This window comes from Drosophila bipectinata, chromosome 2L (genome assembly GCF_030179905.1).
Source record: "Drosophila bipectinata strain 14024-0381.07 chromosome 2L, DbipHiC1v2, whole genome shotgun sequence".
In the NCBI taxonomy this organism is placed as follows: Eukaryota; Metazoa; Arthropoda; class Insecta; order Diptera; family Drosophilidae; genus Drosophila; species Drosophila bipectinata.
This window is the reverse complement of record NC_091736.1, coordinates 22441316-22455193: the sequence shown is the minus strand read 5'-3', so window position 1 is coordinate 22455193 and position 13878 is coordinate 22441316. Positions and strand designations below refer to the sequence as shown.

The 13878-nt window shown below is 34.6% G+C and overlaps 1 protein-coding gene across 3 annotated transcripts in view; it reads right to left on the bottom strand.

The window, feature by feature from the left end:
- Positions 1-11693: 11693 nt before the first annotated feature.
- Positions 11694-13878, bottom strand: part of Cht10 (Chitinase 10) — a 45248-nt gene continuing 43063 nt past the window's right edge. For all 3 annotated transcript variants that reach the window (XM_017233784.3, XM_070276766.1, XM_070276765.1), the window contains exon 8: positions 11694-13113. In XM_017233784.3, coding sequence (XP_017089273.2) covers positions 11760-13113 — 1354 coding nt within the window. In that variant the 3' untranslated portion in view covers positions 11694-11759. The remainder of the gene's footprint in view (positions 13114-13878) is intronic.

Below are 13878 nucleotides of genomic sequence, written 5' to 3'. Positions count from 1 at the left end.
AGAGAGGGAAATGGAAAATTATGTAAGCCCTTTAGGGCATTTTAGTTAAATCTGTTTGTTAGTGCAAGCCGATATATTTATTGCTTGTTTTCAGAAATGTTGTTTTTATACTATTAGGGGTGCTACAACCCCGGGTAATTGAGTGAAATGTGAAGCTCCAAACCTTAACATTTTCCAATTTTCCAGGGACCGTCATTGTTATAATTTTTAAAATAAAAATTATAAAATAAAAATTATTTGTTGATTTTTATGACAAAAATTGAAATATAACTCTTATTTTCAATTTTTATAATAATAATTAAGAATAAGAATTATTCTTCAATTTTTATAAAAAAAATAAAAATAAAAATTATGATTCAATTTTAACTAAATAAATTGAATAATTGAGGATTCCATGATTAAAACATTTTTAAGACCTGTTTTTTTAATAAAGAGTAACATTGTCATTGCAAATGCCATTATTAAAAAATTTTTCTTCACATAATTCACATAATCGAGTCTTCCTTTTGTAATGAACACTGTTATTTATGGAATTATTAAGGAATCCTTGATTATGTCCTTTAAGGACACATTAATTGAAAGGTACTGCGCCACAGATCATAAAAAATGTAAGCGGTTTTTTAATAGTCCACTCGGTTCAGAAGTTATTCGCATTCAATTTTTATTTTCAATTTTTATAATAAAAATTTAATTGTAACACTTATTTTCAATTTTTTTAATAAAAATTGAATTAAAATTTTTATTTTTATTTTTTTTTATAAAAATTGAAAAATAATTCTTATTCTTAATTATTATTATAAAAGTTGAAAATAAGAGTTATATTTCAATTTTAGCAATAGAAATTGAAATAAAAGTTTATTGTGTTTCTGGATTCACCGTTAAAAAATGGTATATGTGTCCTTTTCCCACTCCCCACAAAGGCTTTTTTGTCGTTCAATTTTTTTGAACTCATAAGTCTTATTTGCAGTCCCTGCAATTTTCTAATCAAAATTTCTTAACTTTCCCATGTTTCCCTCAGACCTTTTTTCCATTTCGAAAAGTTTAGCGTTGAAAAAACCCCCTTTATAAATGATTAAAATGCAATCCAAATAAAATTGGATCCATGATAAAGGGGTAAAAATAAATTTGAAACTCATTCAATAAATTTTATTTTTATACCCGTTACTCGTAGAGTTTAAGGGAATGTTGCTTGTCTACGGACAGACGGTCATGGCTATATCGACTCGGCTGTTGATGCTTATGGTGTCGAAGATGATTTCTTCCCTATGTTACATACATACATAGAGTTATGTTACATACATCTAAAAAAAAGGGGCATAACAATATAAACTTTTGCTCTACGATTATCGGTTATAATAATTGTTAAGAGGAGACCCAAATAAATAGGTCCAAAGATTATAAAGTACATAGATGGGACATCAGGACCCAAAACGGCCAACTTTTTTCGTGGAGCTTGTTGGTGAGGGGGGAACGCACATGCATACGATTCTATTTTTAGAACTCTTTACATGTATCCGTCAACAAAAATATGAACCTATGTGTGTATGTGTGACTGCTCGCACGACGGCGTAAAAATGTTTTTGCTTCCAAATTTCAATTTCACGTTTCTGTTTTCAATGCGCCGATGCGGTAGTTAGTAGAACAACCAGTATTTTTAATCGCTACAGATTGAGACAGGGTGGTAGCGTAATGCATGGAGTAGTTACTCTATGTATAATTTTTCTGTGTTCAAATCCTCGTAAGGACTTTGAACTTTTTCTTTCTTTTATAATTGTTATTTTTTTATTTTTCTTTTATTGTAATATTTTTCTTTAATTTTACAATTTTAAAATTGTTTAATTTTTCATTATGTCCCGCTACTAAAATGCTAAAAAAAATTTCATGGGAGTCCTTCCGGCATTTTGTCATCCGACACGTCCGTCACTTATTTTTACAACAATCGTAATAAAATGCAATTAAAAATAATGATAATAACGTAAAAATGAAAATTAATACAAAAAAATTAATAAAAAAATAAAAGTAAATATAAAAAGAATCATAGAATCATAAAACTACAACTTTCCAAAAATTAAAACAATCGCCCCGCTAATGAAATCGAACCCAGGACCCCAAGAATAAGGAGCGCGCACTATCCATCTAGGATACCCTCGAAGTTGATTTAATACTTTATACTTAAAATTGGTGTTAAAGGAAGCACGAAAATCCATACCAAAAACAGAGCTGAAGAGGAAGGATAGTTAAAGATATATCTGATTTCTTTGCTCTCACATTAGTTCGATTTTAACGTTTCAAACTTTCATCGTTCCAAAGATGTTACGATCTAAAAATAGAATTCTCTCTTTCCTCTCATTTGCCAGCCGTTTGTCGTGGAACCCGCTTTCAAATGTTTTTCAGAGCAGCCTGCCAAAATGACCTAGAACCCGCACTTATAGACATTTTAACAGCGGGTTCCATTACGAACTGAGACGATGTTAAGTTGATTTTAGCCTGGTTTGAACTTGTTCCAGCGCTGGAACCCGCCATAGTAAAATTTTCTTTGTACGAGATGTCCCATCTATGTACTTTATAATCTTTGATAGGTCTTGCTCCGTGCACTTGAATAGGGACAAGAATTTTTTTATGTTTCGTTTTATATTTCTATTAATCTACTAGGGCTATTGGCATATGCCTTTTTGATTTCTGAAGAAGAGAACATAGGCTAACTATGGAAATAAAAGAGAGGTCCCAACCATTTACCATTATAATTTTTTTTTCGTATTTGCTTTAACCATTCCTAGAAAGCTGTACATTTTTGCATGCACTTGAATAGGGACAGGAACTAAAAATTGGGGTTTAAGGAATAATATACAACATTTTATTAATTTTAAGGCTTATTTAATAAAAATTTGTCAAATTAAACTATTTTAATAATGTGTGGGGCTACCATTGTTGGATATAACCTCATAAATTCTATTAGGAATAGAGTCATATAGTGCCTTTATTTAATCTAATGATATTTGACTTCAGGCTGTGTTGATGGCATCCGTTAATGCTTGTATGTGTTTGTATTGTCTCCCAGATTCATATAATTTTTTTTGTCATCCATCCCCACACATTCTAAATTACATTGAGATCTTGAGAATATGGGGGCTCCATAAGATCCATGTTTTGCTGCCGAATCCAAGCTTTTACCACTCGTGCTGTGTGGATTGGGGCATTATCCTGTTGGAAAGTCCACGATAATGATCCAAAGATGTTTTTTGCCTCAGAAAACGCTTCCTCGAGTACGCCTTTGTAATGCGTTGCGTTCATTTAATAAGACACAATCTGCAGCTTGCATGTCTCATAGTATGTTAAAGCATCCCATACCATTACACCTTGACATAAAGTGTTTTTCTTTTCGTATATCACAAAAAAATATGAGAAACCATCAGGTCCATCCAAGTTAAAACGCTTTTCGTCTAAAAACACAACAGTATGCCATTCCTTCTGCCAAGTCATATGATAACGTGCATAGATGCAAGAATTCTTTGGTTATTTAACGGAGGTTTTTTTTTAGTTTTAATCTTTTCAGATGATTAGCTTGCCTTGTAGCTTGTATCTCCGTACTGTATCCACACTTGCATTTAAATTTAGTTTTTAATGAACTTTCGAAGCCGCACAGTGTGAGTTTGACGCTTCTCGAACAATTCTCGAACAATAGATAAAAGGACTTTTTGGGTGCATCCTTTCATGTTATTCCCATAATTTGCAGGGTTTTTAAGGAAATTGCAAATAACATTTTTGCTTTTTCGTATTTTTTCAGCAAATTTTCTGTATGTAAGATTACATTCCTTATACTTATTATACTTTTTTCAACAGCAGTTAGAGCTTTGCCGCGGCCCATCCTATCCTATTTAAAAGGTGTGTAAGTTGACAAATAATAAACTTTATCACATGGAATTTGGCTCAGAATGAAGAAATCACGTCTTTCCCTATTCAAGTTCATGCAAAAATGTACAGCTTTCTAGGAATGGTTCCAGGAAAAACCGGAAAAAAATTATAACGGGAAAATCTTGGGACCTCTCTCTTATTTCCAAAGTTAGCCTTTGTTTTATTCTTCAAAACTCAGCAAAGCACATGCTCTCGGAGCTGTAATAGATTAGGAGAAAAATAAAACGAAACATAAAAAAATTCTTCAGTATTCCTTTTACTTTGATTCGGAACGGTACTTCCTAAAAAAAACCGGAAAAAAAAGTTCATTTTTACAAAATAAAAAAAAAAAAATTTTGAAAATTGTAAATTATTTTTTCTGTTAAAAATATTTGCTTTTATTGTTTGTTACGGGGATAATTAAAACAAGAATGGCCCACGAGGCCAAGGGTCCCATCCCTTCCTCGGAGAAGGCCACTTTCAAGAGACCAAAAAGAATTTGTTACAATAAAGACGATGTGCAAGTAAGTGATGAAGTAGATATTTCGGATACGGAGGATTTGACTGGAGACGATGGGAATAATTCAACTAATCAAAGTCAAAAAGAAGAAAAGAAAAGAAAGTTAGAAAATTTTTGCTTAGAAGAAAATTTTCAATTGGATAAAAATGAAATTTTGTATGACATTTCTCACAAAGGGCCCTTTGTGGTCTATATTGACAAAATCGGAGATGCTGGCTTAGAGAGCCGACAGAACAGAGTCCCAATTAATCCGCTAGAGTTGAATGCTACACTTCGGAAACTCAAAATCAAAGACATAATATCCGTCAGTAAGATTGGCTTTGGACGCTGCAAAGCTGAGTTTAAGTCTGCTGCGGCAGCTAATGAAATTTTATTTTCAGTAGTAATTTTTTCCCTATTACGGCGTCGATATTAAACGTGACAGGGGGTGACAGGGGGGCTCAGAAAAAATTTTGCCCACTGGGCCTTTTTCCTTAAATCCGCCACTGCAAAATCAGAAGCGAAAATTAAATATCCCTCTCTGTTTTAAATTTTAGATGAAGTTGATACTAACGACAAAACTCTTTTCCCACAGCCATCATGGCAAAGGAAATCTACTACACCAATTTTACAAAATAACACCAAATTAGCCACGCAACATGTATTTGAAAATAACCCTTTTAACAAAGTTGTTAAGATCTCTCCTAACAAAAAAAAATTAGGAAAACAATGCCAACGACACAATGCATCATTGCAATGATCAGCTGGAAAGCTGCACTTAAAAAACATCTCAACGAAAAATTCATTAATACCCAATCTAAAGAACCTTTTTCTGCTCAACAAGTTGAAATTTATAATTGTAACAACCCAGCTCTAGAAGCTGCAGGAAATAGTTTAAACCAACTAGCCCTAGACATTTCCTCTTTTTTAGTCAACGAAAATTCGATATTAGTTGCTAAATCAAGAAACTTTTTAGTTAATTTAAAAGATCGTATTTCTGTTACAAATTCAAAAATTGATTTTATTAAAATTAACCAATCGTTACAATAGTTCTTTAACGTTGCTTGTCTATATACTTTTCTTAAAAAAAAAAAATAAATAAAAATGACTCTTAAAATCTTCCAATACAATATTCAGAGCTTAACTGCTAATAACAATAAACATTTGTTAGAACTATTTTTAGTTAATAATAATATAGACATAGCCATTTTGTCAGAAATCTGGATTCCAAACAATTCTATGTGTAGCCTAGCTAATTATAATTTTGTGTGTAAACCTCGTGCCGTGCCGTGCGGGTATGGAGGCGTTGGAATTTATTTAAAAAAAACATATACGTTTTAGGAAAATTAAATGTGACATTAATATTGAAGCAGTTGGTGTCTGTACAACGAATCTAAAAACAATATAAACATTTTTAGTATCTATGCCGCACCCAATCCTAACACTACCATAATTCTTTTGAACAAGGTTGCAACGATTTATTTTCTATTGCGTCTGAACTTAACGGTACTGCTATTATAGGTGGCGATTTTAATGCCAAATCTAGTATTTGGGGAAACAACACGCTTGATGCCAGAGGAGTCATCTTGGAAAACGCTCTTTTAAATTCAGGATTTTTCTGCATTAACAATGGCGATCCAACCTACTCACCTAATCCGTCCTATTTCTCTACCCTGGATGTCACTTTCACAAATAATAATCATCTTAGATTTAAATGGGCTTCAGTTAATTCTAAAATTTCGAATAGCAATCACTTTCCGGTTTTAATTGAAGTGGAAAATGTTTCGGCTTCTTTCAACTCTTATAAATATAATCACCCAAAAATTATTAAAGATTTCTCAAATGTTCATATTACTTCTCTAGACACCCTTTTTACTTCTTCTCAAAACATTCACGCCGATAATACGATAAAATTAAATGGGAATAATAGATACGTTCCTAAAAATTATTGGGATGAGGTTTGTGAAAAACTGTTTAGGCTAAGAAACGCGTGCAGACAAAAATATTTTAAATCCAAGCTTTTCACAGATGCTATTGCCTATATTAACAGTAATATTAAACTTAATAATTACTTTTATAAAATGAGAAAGAATAACCTAAACAGGCTTTTAGATGATTTATCTGACCCTACCTCAATGAAAGATATGTGGGGAAAAATTCATTCCCTTAAACTTTATGAACAAATAAAACCTTCCAAAAGTTCATTTTCTGACTCGGACCACCAAGCTTTTCTTAGTCAAATAGCCACAGCTCCCAACACTGATACTTGTTCTGATGTTATTTTCCCTGACGGCTTACTTTGCACAAATTCTATCTCAAACTTCACATATCATGAACTTCTTGCCTTTCTCAAACCCCGTAACCCTGATTCTGCTAAGGGACTCGATAAGATATCATATAGAATGCTCCTAGCTTTACCTACTGTGCAATTAGAAAACCTTGTTTCCTTGCTTAATTCTACTTTAGACCTAGGTAATATTCCAAATAATTGGCGTAGAATAAAAGTTATTCATGTGCCAAAGAAAAACCTTGACTCTTCTATAATTACTAACAATAGACCTATTTGCCTTCTAAGTGTAATTTTCAAATGTTTAGAGGGCTTAATTAAATCGAGTATGGAGAATCACATTAATAGACACGAAATTCTCCCTCCAAAGTCCTATGCTTTTAGGAAAAACCATTCAACATCGCAATGTATCAATGATGTGATCAACACTATAGCTAATTTAAAAGATCGTGGCTTCCATGTTACAGCTGCAGTTCTTGATTTAAACAAAGCTTTTGACGCGGTCAAAATTCCTATCCTAGGTAAAAAATTAGTTAATTTAGATTTTAACCACTCCCATATTAAATTCATTATCAATTTCCTTAATAAAAGAATTTTAACTTTGGGTAAGGCAGTGGTTACAGTCGACAAAGAGGTTAGTCAGGGAAGCTGTCTTAACCCAATTCTATTTAATCTTTACACTCTTGAGCTTCATAAGCAACAATCATGACAGTACTCTTTTCCAGTACGCGGACGATGCTATGACATGGTTTTTTCGTTGGCATAATCTAAATTAGAGCATAAAGTGAATCTTTTTATGGAAATATGCAATTTAATGAATCTTTCATTTAATGCAAATAAATCAGCCACTATACACTTTAACCATAGGAGAAGACCTCTTAACGTACAGTGTAATAACATCACCTTAAATAATGTAAATAGTGTCAACTATTTGGGTAGAATCATAAGTTCTAACAACTCGTCTGTACCACATGTTAAAAAAAATTATTTCAAAATCAAATTAAACAAATATGTTTCTACAAATGCTAAGTGGTTGCCACTTCGGAGTTCATCCAAGTAAATCGTTTTTTTTTATAAAGCTTTTATAAGATCTCGGTTTGAGTACGCCTAAATATATAAACCTTTTTAATCATATTGCTCCCATCAACCCTATTTTTACTTTCCCTCACAAATTATCCCTAGACACAAATTTTTTTAAAGGTGCCTGCGTTAACAAAAAGCAAGCTAATGAAGTCATTGTTTTTACTTTGTTGAACGAAAAATTGAATTCTTTTAATAACTTACACATGGAAATTTTTTACACGGACGGTTCAGTCTCAGAAAATTTTACAGGTTATGCATTTGTTCATTCAAAGTCAAATACTGTTGATAGTTTCTTTACTAACAAAAAGCTGTCGTCTATGACCGCTGAACTTTTAGCCTTGGAAAAAGCCATTGATTTTGCAATTTCCAACTGCTTTCCGAAGATAGCCATACTGACGGATAGCCTTGGTGCTATACAAACTCTACAAAATAACGGCTCCACCACTTATATAGCCCAGGAAATATTCTCCAAAATCGAAAATTGTCCCATGCTTTCAAAGGTTGTAGTTCACCACATACCCAGCCATGCGAATATTTGGGAAAACGAAATTGCTGATAGAGCAGCAAAAAACGCTTCTATACACAGCTCCTTCAAATATGTTAGATGGACATTGAGTGATGCGATCAACTATATATTTCATTATATTAAAAATGATTGGGAAAGAGACTATAACGTTTTCTCTATGGAACGTAATAGAGGCTATTCCAACTTTAGGACTTTCATCACCAAGAAACCCTGGTTCTATAAAACGGATATTTTCGGCCGTTAAGACACAAAACGATTAAATAGAATCCTAAGCGGACATGCGTTCGATAAGTACACTTTATCAAAAATGAATGTTTTTGACAATGCTTTTTGCGACACATGCGATGCAGTGGAAAATATTTCACATCTTATTTTAAATTGTTCAAAATACTTAAGCATTCGCCGCCATTTTCCAACACTTTTAAAATATAATGATATTTATCGCTTCTTTGCAAATGAACCAATCGACAACTACATATCGATAACGTCGTTCTTAAAGCAAGCCAAAATTAATTTATAAAAATTATTGTCTTTAATGCAAGCGCAATTTTTAGATCTCCTGAAATAAGATTTCATACATTGGCTGTGGCGTTAACCCGTTTAAACGGAGAGGCCAAATAATTCTTCCACTACAGGAAGTAACTTAATATAAAAAAAAACAAGAAAGCAAAGCTAACTTCGGGCGGAGCCGAAGTTGATATACCCTTGCAGCTAAAACCGGATATATATCGCAAACATCGGATATAGTTGGCCGATCCTTATGATTACATCATAATAAAACCAATTAATTACAATAAAAAATCTAAAAAAAAGTGCCAAGCTTCTATCTTCAAAAATATGAAAGTTCATATTTCTACCAAAAACCATTTCCGATCGTACAGTTATATGTCAGCTATAAGATATAGTCAACCGATCGTTATGAAATTTGGTACATCGGATTAACTGACTAAAAATAGAATGTGTACCAAGTTCCAGTTTTCTATCTTCAAAAACACGAAAGTTGGGTCATTTCCGATCGTTCAGTTATATGGCAGCTATAGGATATAGTCGGCCGATCCTAATGAAATTTTGTAGGTCGGAATAACTGACCAAAAATATAATCTGTACCAAGTTCCAGCTTTCTATCTTTAAAAACACGAAAGTTGGGTCATTTCCGATCGTTCAGTTATATGGCAGCTATAGGATATAGTCGGCCGATCCTTATGAAATTTGGCATGTCGTAATATTTTGCCAAAAATAGCTCTCATGTCAAATTTGAACTCTCTAACTCTAAAAACACCAAAGTTATACCATTTCCGATCAATCAGTTATATGGCAGCTATAGGATATAGTCGGCCGATCCCGGCCGTTCCGACTTATATACTGCGTGCAAAGGAAAGAAGGGTGTGTGCAAAGTTTCAAGACGATAGCTTTAAAACTGAGAGACTAGTTCGCGTAGAAACAGACAGACGGACAGACGGACAGACGGACATGCTCATATCAACTCAGGAGGTGATCCTGATCAAGAATATATATACTTTATAGGGTCGGAGATGTCTCCTTCAGTGCGTTGCACACTTTTGGACAAAATTATAATACCCTCTGCAAGGGTATAAAAATAAATAAAACAAGAAAGGAAAGCTAACTTCGGGCGGAGCCGAAGTTTATATACCCTTGCAGTTAAAACCGGATATATATCGCAAACATCGGATATAGTTGGCCGATCCTTATGGGAATAGGAATATATACTCCAATTTGTTACAATACAAAATCTAAAAAAAGTCCCAAACTTCTATCTTCAAAAATACGAAAGTTGATATTTCTACCAAATACCATTTCCGATCGTTCAGTTATATGGCAGCTATAGGATATAGTCGGCCGATCCTAATGAAATTTGGTAGGTTGGATCAACTGACCAAAAATAGAGTCTGTACTAAATTCCAGCTTTCTATCTTCAAAAAAACGAAAGTTGGGTCATTTCCGATCGTTCAGTTATATGACAGCTATAGGATATAGTCGGCCGATCCTTATGAAATTTGGCATGTCGTAATGTTTTGCCAAAAATAGCTCTTGTGTCAAATTCGAACTCTCTAACTTTAAAAATACCAAAGTTATACCATTTCCGATCAATCAGTTATATGGCAGCTATAGGATATAGTTGGCCGATCCGGGCCGTTCCGACTTATATACTGCGTGCAAAGGAAAGAAGGGTGTGTGCAAAGTTTCAAGACGATAGCTTTAAAACTGAGAGACTAGTTTGCGTAGAAACAGACAGACGGACAGACAGACAGACGGACAGACGGACAGACGGACATGCTCATATCAACTCAGGAGGTGATCCTGATCAAGAATATATATACTTTATAGGGTCGGAGATGTCTCCTTCACTGCGTTGCACACTTTTGGACAAAATTATAATACCCTCTGCAAGGGTATAAAAATTCTTGCCCCTATTCAAGTTACTAAGTTAGTTCTTGAAAACATTCTAAATACAAATTCCAAAGATTGAGTTTCAAGGGATTGGACCCATGTAAACACGAGATAAGCAGCATAGTTTAAAACCGTTCCCCTGTAGCCTAACACAACTACATAAGTGGTGCGTTGTCGCACTTAAGAAAGGGTCGCATAGCAGGTCAGCTTGCAGTGCGTTGATAAGTAGTTTTAAATAGGTTAAAGATTTTCATGTATCCTACTTATAAAGGAACTACCAAATAAAATCAGTTTCTAAACACAATTCATTGGAGTACGACCTTATTTTGGGGCTCCTCTTAACATTGTATATAAAATTTCTAAAGATAGAGTTTTAAGGGAACGGACCCATGGAAATACGAGACAAACAGTATGGTCTAAAACCGATGCTGTGCAGCCTACACAAATACATAAGTGGTGCGCTTATCGCAAGGGTCGCATAGCAGGTCTGCGTGCAGTGCGTTGATAAGTAGTTTTAAATAGATTTAAGATTTTCATGTATCTTTCTTATAAGAATTTTACAAAAAAAAAAAAAACAAAAAAAAAGAAATTCATTGGAGTAAGACCTTTATTTGGGGCTCCTCTTAACAATAAGTGATAGAACTATCCGATTTGGAACGTGGATCCGTACGATATCCCCGCAGATCAAGTTTATGTCAACATTTTGCAACGCCCCCTCCCGCCCCCAAAACAGATATCTGGTTGTAGCGCAAGTCCGTTAATTTTTTTGGAAAATGTTTTGATGCCAAACTGTTTGAATGGCTAATCTACACCTATAAATCAAAAAGCACTACGTTGCACACTTTTCAACAAAATTATAATACCCCCTGCAAGGGTATAATAAAAAATGGCCTTGTTGGCTTGGAATTGGCTAAAAAATATATAATGTAAAAGAAAAAAAAAAATTTTTATTATTTATTAGATATTTTAATCCATTTTTTTATTTAAAAAATTTTAAAGTAAAATTAGTTTATTTAAGGGGAATATTTACTTATGACCTAGTTTCCTGTAGTTACGTTCTATATTTAAGTACAATCGTTGGTTCGCTGACCGGGTATGTCCCTTAGTTCCTGATTGAGAGTCCTTAGCAATGGGTGTTTTCCGCATCCACAGCGGCCATGAAAGTCGTCCAAATCAAGGGCCCAAATCATGCCCCCACCCAGTTTCATATTTTTTACGTACTGTGCTTTTCTGCGAATGTCCGTTACATCGTCGTAGGATACCCACTGGTTGCCACTGTAGGCATAGGGACCAATACGACCATAGGGATCTCTAACCACCTTCCATCCCCCTTTGTTGATATTGTCGCATATTTCGTAGTAGGCTAAGAATCCACCAGCGCGTGTGTAGGTACCTGCTTTTCCGGGTCCTATAGTTTTGTCATTTAACGACCTTTGTTGTTGGTTTTCCAGAGAAAAGGACTGACCGTAAAACGGCATACCCATAACCAACTTGGATGCAGGTGCGCCTTGATTAAGCCAGTAATGGATGCTAAAATTACTGTTGAAGTATGGGTTAATGTCCGTTTCAGAATAGTAAAGTGGTGCTACGTGACCCGTTTGCATGTCCCAGTGTCCATGGAAATCGTAAGTCATAACAGCAATCCAATCAAAATACCGGGACAGCTGTGGAATATCGTAACCTGTATCGATCACCAACTTACTTGGCGAAACTGCAGCAGAGAGAAGAAGGTTTTTGGGCTTAAAGGCATTCGATAATTCGATAACTAAATTTGTGAAACCTTGCTTCTCCGCAGGGGAGCCTTTGGAACAGTCAACTTGCCAGCATACTGGGTACTCCCAATCCAAATCTAAGCCATCGAAGCCGTATTTTTCAAGAAAGCCTAAGACGCTTGAAATAAATTGCTTCCGAGATGATGGGTTCAGCACTAAACGTGCATATTTACTACCCAATGAATCGTTCCAACCTCCAATGGCTGCCGTCACCCGTATTCCGTTCTTTTTGTGTTCTAAAACGCGTTCATAGAATCGGTTGTCTATGTCAGCCCATGAATCATGCGTTTTTACGGTCAGTGTATTGCTGTCAAGAACTATAAAGCCATAGACGATATGAGTGCACAGGTTGGTGTCAATGTCCTCTGGCACAAATTTTCCTTGCCCAGGTCGATACCAAGCCCAATTAGTGAAATAGCAAACCACTTTGTAAAATGATTCCTCTGTTGTGGGCTTATATAAGGCGTTGGAGTTGGAATCTGGGGGGCTCGCCGGTCTCTTTGTGGGATCAGGTTTCAAATTTTCATAAGTGGGTGTAGGACGGTTCAAAACTGGCGCCTTTGTGGTTAGGTCCGAATGAACCGAGCAGTTTGAATTTGTAGGCCAGTCGCAGTGGTTTTCATTCCAATGCAGACCCGAAGGGCATCTGTTAATTAAATAATTTATTATAATTATAATTAAATAAATAAAATAATCATTTACATTTTGTTGGGATAAATATTTAGTAAAAATTATAAAGGACACCTATAGTCGAGTTTCACGACTATTTTATATCAGGTACTCATTTTTTTCGTTTTTTCGACTCCTTTTTTCTCGTTTAACGAAAACTGCGCAATACTATAAAAATTGTAATGTCGAATTTAATAGGCCTTCCTCGTTCACTCATTGGAAATGCGCCACAATGGAAATCAGAATATACTTATATGTATATGCATATAATATAGATTTCCCTAAATTTGGTTTTCCTATTATTATTTATTTGGTAGTTTTTATGTTCATGTTTTGCATATAGAATTTAACCGTTTCGCGTATGCTGTGGTATAGTTGGTGGCGAATTAATAATTTGTTTAATTTCAATGTCAAGCCTAGCTCGGCTCTGCTTTTTTATCTTCTTTTTTTTTGTGGTGTAATTGAGGTCTTATCTCTATTTTTGAAATTTTCCCTTGCCCACTGCAATCGCTCTATTCAAAGCTCTATTTTTATACCCTTGCAGAGGGTATAATATTTTTGGTCAAAAGTGGGCAACGCAGTGAAGGAGACATCCCCGACCCTATTTATTCGTGATCAGGATCACCTCCTGAGTTGATATGAGCATATCCGTCTATCCGTCTGTCTGTCAGTTTCTACGCAAAATAGTCTCTCAGTTTTAAAGCTTCAAATAGTCTCTCAGCTTTTTTATCTTTAAGGGGAG